The sequence below is a fragment of the Octodon degus genome, unplaced genomic scaffold (genome assembly GCF_000260255.1).
Source record: "Octodon degus isolate 3935 unplaced genomic scaffold, OctDeg1.0 scaffold00003, whole genome shotgun sequence".
Taxonomy (NCBI): domain Eukaryota; kingdom Metazoa; phylum Chordata; class Mammalia; order Rodentia; family Octodontidae; genus Octodon; species Octodon degus.
This window is the reverse complement of record NW_004524579.1, coordinates 23247611-23253610: the sequence shown is the minus strand read 5'-3', so window position 1 is coordinate 23253610 and position 6000 is coordinate 23247611. Positions and strand designations below refer to the sequence as shown.

The window sequence follows — 6000 nt, the reverse complement described above, 5'->3', positions numbered from 1 at the left end:
AGGTTAAAGTCCCAACCCAGTAGGTAGGTAGGAAAGAGAGCTGAGTGTCACTGGCATCTCTTCCCTTTTCTTTTTTGCCTAAATGTTTAGGCTTTAATGCCTAAACTTCTGCTCTGGTGCACCAAATCAGCTGGCCAGGGAGTTAGAAAAGGAACAAGTGAAGCAAAAAATGTAACCTAATATAAAGGCAAGAGGCCAGAAAAGGGTTTGGTTTTAACTCCACTCTGTCCCCATCTACAGTGTACACAGCAATTCAAACCAGTTCTCTCTTTAGCAGATGACTGTTAGGAACTAAAGAAAATATGTCATAGGAAATCACCTGCTGTATGACAAAACATACCATTAATATTAAAATAGGTAATACAAAATGATTCTTTAAAATAAGACTGTGCCCTGATGCTGGGGATGGGGGAGATTGTAAAAACTTCAAGTCATATACTCCATCTATTCTCTTCCCAATGATTTTCCTGGAAAACAGACCAGAAATTACATATTTCTGTTTTGTCTAGTACTTTACTTCAAGTTTTTTAAAAAATGTGTAACAGTAAAATTCAATAAATTAATTCTAAAGTAAAACGTGAAGGTCCAAGAATACACCAGCAGTGAGTCTTCGGGAGGTCCTGTTTTGTTCTGGCCTTTGGGTCTTTGGTTTTTGTCTAGGATTGTGGCCATGTGAGTGACAGAATGTGATACACAAGGTTCTGAAACTGAAAGTTCATGATCTTATTAACCTGATCAATTAAAAATGGACTGGAAGAAAAAAATAAAAAGTCTGTGAGAACAGAGGCCAGATCAAATGAGATGCTATCAGAGAAATTCAAAGAACACATGCTCAAATACATCCCTGTAAAAGGAGCATACAGAAGAACTAAAGCAACAAGTAGGGTAAAGGAATCAATTGTCTTTACACACATACGCAAAAAGAAGAAAAGGCCAGGCAGGTGGAGCCAGGTAGACTGATGCATGCGCATGCAGGCTGTGTCTCATTCAGCTTGGAGGCCTCCACAGTACCCGCCCTCCAGAGTGCTTGATGCACAGCAAGCACGGGGTAAGTGTGTGTTTACTGAATGGAAACTGAAAACGGTAGTTTTCATGCTTTTAGGACCAGAGAGTGTCACCAAGGCATTGGGGAGGAAGATAAAGGGTCACAGCAACATCATTTGGTAACAGTGGAAACAAAAAGAGACACAAACAAAAAAAGCAAACAAAACAAAATCCACAAAAGGTGAAGTCTTCTGAGCCAATATTATTTCACTCCTCCCTGTGTTACAATACATAGTGTTCTACTCTAGATATTGCTTTTAAAATAATTCACTAGTAGCTATAAACTATAATAAAAAAGACAGGAACTAATACCACAAAACTCCAATGCTGGCGTTTTCTGAATTTCTTGAAGTTTCTACTATCATTTGCTATCCTTTTAGAAACTGTAAGATTTACAGTATTATTAATGTGCTCTGCACCTGAAATCTTATGGAATATTTAGACTTACTTTTCAGAAGGTACAGAAGAAGGAAAAAAAAAACAAAAACAAAAACTAAACACAGCTCAGGTCCAGTTCAGCTGGGGCATTACGTAGCAGTTATACACACTCTTTTCAGAGAGACCAACTATGAAGAAGGCACTTTCCTCTCAAATTTCCAAGTGCCTTTATAATTCAAAATCACTTTTCATATGCTTCCTAAGTAAGAGGTTTTAATGCTCTCTTGGGGAAAAAGCTAAGGAAAAGAGATTTTTCCACTTATCTTTCAGAACTCACTTCAGATGCTCAGAAAACTTCACGGTAGGTATCTATTCTAAATGCTTCTGCTCCAAAGAAAACATTTCGCAGAGTTAAAAATTATTGCAACAAGGAAACCAAGTAAGTCACTTAGTAGTATTTTTAAACATAAAGGGCATGTCAGTTATTGGTGGTGTGGGAAGTTGACCAGGAGCAAAGTCCAGAAGGAAGGCAGAAGATTCAAGCTAAAAGAAAACAATACTTGTAGTATTTTTGTCTTCTATTTTTAAAGAAATGTTTTTAAATATACATGCCCTACCAGGCACCACTGAGGACCTGGCTGATATGTGTGCAAATGCCCCACGGTGGGAGTGACAATGAGGTGGGCAAATAGTGGTCAAGTCTAGACATTAATTTCATTACACAGAAAAATAAATACAAGATTCAAAAACTGAAAATCCACTGTACTTGGTAGTTAAAATAGTATTCTAAAAGAAAGGTGACTTTCCTAAGATCAAAAGTCACGAAGTAATTATTCTCATATTCCTACAGAAAGAAATTGCTTTTTTCTGTGATGTTACTTTCCTAAGTGACTTTTTTAATTAAAAAAAAAGAGGGGAGTTTCCATGAGTTTTAATTTTATAAATGCCACAAAGAACTTCAGAGGCTGAAGCTATGACAATGAACTTCCGTGTCACAAAGAAAAGGAGGAAGTGGAAGGGAACAGTGCAGAGGACACAGTGACATTGTACTACAGTAGGTATTTACGCCTGCTGTCCTCATCCAAGGTGAGGTCAACAACTTCTGCTGGTGAGGCCCAAGTCTGCTGGGGAGTCACAGTAGTCCATGACTGAGTTTGCCGGGTGCTAACATACTGTGTGCTGGAGCCATGCTTCCACGAAGAAACGCTCTGAATCACACCCCCTCGAGGATGAACACACCTGCAGTTGACATGAAGCATAACAGCTGGGTTAATCCCACCATAGGAAAAACAGAAAAGACAATAGGACTTCAGCTATACTGAGAATATTTTTAATAATAAGCCTACTATGCAAATTCATGAAATATACAATCAATATCCTTCTCCTTTGTCCATGTCCTCCCTGTCACCTCTATTTTGTATCATTATCTTAACTGCCCCTTCTTTAAGGATCCCTACCAAAGTACCTGAACTGTGTCCAGGTCAGTTACAAACAAGATAACAGCTTTGTGGATTCATTTAAATCCCTGGGATCACCACAACAGGGCAAATAAAATTTCATAGCAAAATTAAGATGCCCAAAGAATGTTAGTTGCAACAAATGAAAACTAAGAAAAATGGGTGAAATTTGTTTTTAAAGTAAGTTTTGTAATATATTTGGGTAATATCTTTAAAGAAAGTGATAGCAATATAAATTCCCAGATTAGATTTCCAAAAGTCTGTAAGAACTATATTGCTTATATGACAAACAATGAATGGCATGACTTTCATCACATAAACTGACACAGGGGCTTCCAAGCAGCTGTCCTGATCACGTGTATACAATGAGTAGTGCCAGTGACTTGAAAATTTCAGCTTTGATTTTATGTCACCTGTATCACCAAACTTCAAACGAGTCAGGTGTGGTAACACATGCCTGCACTCCCAGCATTCAGGAGGTTGAGGCAGAAGGATTGCTAGAGTTCAAAGCCAGCCTGGGCTACGTGAGTTCAAGACCAACCTGAGCTGCTTACTGAGACCCTGTCTCAAGAAAGACTAAGTAAATAAATAAGCATTAAGACTTCAGTGATAAAACTGCTCAGGGAACCTCAGCAAATGGGAGGCTGAGGCAGGAGGACTTCTGTGAGTTGAGGCCAGTCTGAGTTACACAAGTGAGTTCAGGACCAAAAATAAAACTACCCCAAGGAGCCTTACACTCTGTTCCTGGAAAGACGTCATGCCTCTTCAAAGGCTAGCTTCAAAACTATAAAGAGAATGCTTAAAAAAAAAAAATGAATCTCTTGGGGCCAGAGAAAGAAAATATGCAGGTTTCTTATACTGTCAGAGGTCTGCCATCTGCTCATAAATGGGCTAAGTAGCACTAACCCACAGGCTGTTACATTTTCGGAAGATCAGCTTATGGAAAGCATTAAAATAAGGGACAGAAAAAACAATGTTAGTCAGGTGTGGTGGTATCTGTCTATAATCCCAGCACTCAGGAGGCTGAGGCAAGAGGATTACCACAAGTTCAAGGCCAACCTGAACTACATAATAGCACCCTATCTCAAAAAACAAAAGCTGGGGCTGGGAAGATAGCTCAGTGGTCTAAGTGCTTGCCTCAAAAGCACAAGGGCCTAGGTTCAATCCCTGGTACCACATGCCATGCTGGCCCCATGCTGAGCCATTCAGTGAAAGCAGGCATGGTAGCACACACCTGTAATCCCAGCACTGGGGAAGCTGAGACAGGAAGATCACTACAAGCCTGAGCTGCAGAGCAAAACCCTATACCAAACAAATAAATAAACAAAAATTTTTTTTGGGAAAAAAAGCTAATCTGTTTAATATGATGGTCTCAAGATACATCCATTTTCCTACAAATGACTCAAATTTACCCTTCTTTATGTCAGAGTAGTACTTCATTGTATACAAATACCATATTTTCTTTTTCCATTCATCTGTTCACAGACATACAGACTGTTTCCAAGATTTAGTTATTACCAACTGCACTTCTATAAACATAGGTATATACATACACTGTAATATGATGCCTTTACCCAAGATATATAAACAAAGAGCAAAGTAAAAGAAAGATAACAGAGAAAGGGGAGATAGACCTTTTGCAAAATGGAGGAAGATATAGAAACAAAGTATTTGTAAATAAGGAGGGGAAGAAAGGTTGAAGGAAGAGGAAGGAAATGGGGAAAAAAGAATAAGATATTTGATGTGCCTGTACAAACTCCTTATGCTGAATGTGATCATTATGAATATCAAGTACATTGCTGAGACAGACAGGAGAATCACTCTAAGTTCAAGGCGAACCTGGGCTATGTACTGAGTTCAAGGACAGCCTAAGCTATATAGTGAGAACCTATCTCAAACAAACAAACAAAAGTGTACTAATGAAATTATTTTAAAAAACAAAAGAGAGAATGGCCAAGAGATGGAGGGAGTAGGGAGGCAGAGGTGACATGTTATGTGTTATGCACACTGCATAGTACATAATCCTCGAGGTTATTCCCCATGAGGAATGTCAGCATGCACTGCAAACACACTAATGAAAACTAAAAACTGGGAAAAGCTCAACTTCATAAGCACTAACTGAAGTAAAGCTGGCTAGAAACTTACAAAGAATTCAAGAAATAAATTTCCACAAAGACAGTCAAATGTCTTTGGCAGAATTTCTAGAAATATATCTCTGAAAAGGAGCATAGCCTCAGTTGTTACTCTGAACTGCTTGCTAAATAACACACTATGTGATAACAGACAGTGATTTAAAAATGGATCTAATCTAACCTGTTTACTTTACAAAAGACAAAAATCAAGACCAAAAGACTACTGCCTAATTGTCTTAAGCAAGTAAAGCATTGAAGCACAACAAAATCTCATCTCCATTCAGGGCTGGAGACCCTGCACAATATTTTGTATTGTGCAACCAAGCCTTTCTCAAACCACAGCTGAAGCACCACACCATGTATGGGACACTGCCTGCACCAGAGAGCATGTGAGAAACACCAAAGTAGATTCTTGAAAGTGTTTGGTGCAGGAAAAGGACTAGAAATGAGAGGCTTAGAGACTGTATTGCTACTAAGGTACAGAAGAATAAGGAGATGAGGCACTCCAACTATAAATCAATACTATACTTACTTTAGTGTAGTGGTTCCAGTTACTAGAAACAATTTAGGGTACTTTAAGCAAAAAAAAAAAAAAAAAAAAACAACAACAACAAAAAAAAACATATTAGGACGCTGAAGCACCTAAAAGAACCTAACAATGACAACGAGCCTCTATCACTTCAGTCTGTTTCTCTTCATAATTTTAGATTTTCTGGAGCATATGATGATCCTATCTCTGGTCCAAAGCTTTCCTGACTCTAATTAGCTGCCAATGATAGTCAATTTTCTTACTTTTCTTTTTTTTTTTTTTTTTGGTGGAACTGAGGATTGAACTCAGACCCTTACATTTGCCAGGGAAGCGCTTATTTCACTGAGCCATCTCCCTGGCCCCCTCTTACTTTTCTAAGAAAACAACATAAATTAATCTTTTAACTCTCATTCACAGAGCCTGGAGGTGACACTTCTTTGGTATCATTCCTACTTATTTT

General features: G+C 38.4%; 1 protein-coding gene across 5 annotated transcripts in view; it reads right to left on the bottom strand.

Moving 5' to 3' along the window:
* Positions 1-2301: 2301 nt before the first annotated feature.
* The window catches only part of CUNH18orf25 (chromosome unknown C18orf25 homolog), a 96031-nt gene continuing 92332 nt past the window's right edge, over positions 2302-6000 (bottom strand). For 4 of the 5 annotated variants that reach the window (XM_023714592.1, XM_023714588.1, XM_023714595.1 and 1 more), the window contains exon 5: positions 2302-2661. In XM_023714592.1, coding sequence (XP_023570360.1) covers positions 2472-2661 — 190 coding nt within the window. In that variant the 3' untranslated portion in view covers positions 2302-2471. The remainder of the gene's footprint in view (positions 2662-6000) is intronic. The other variant, XM_004623620.2, reaches the window with a different exon arrangement.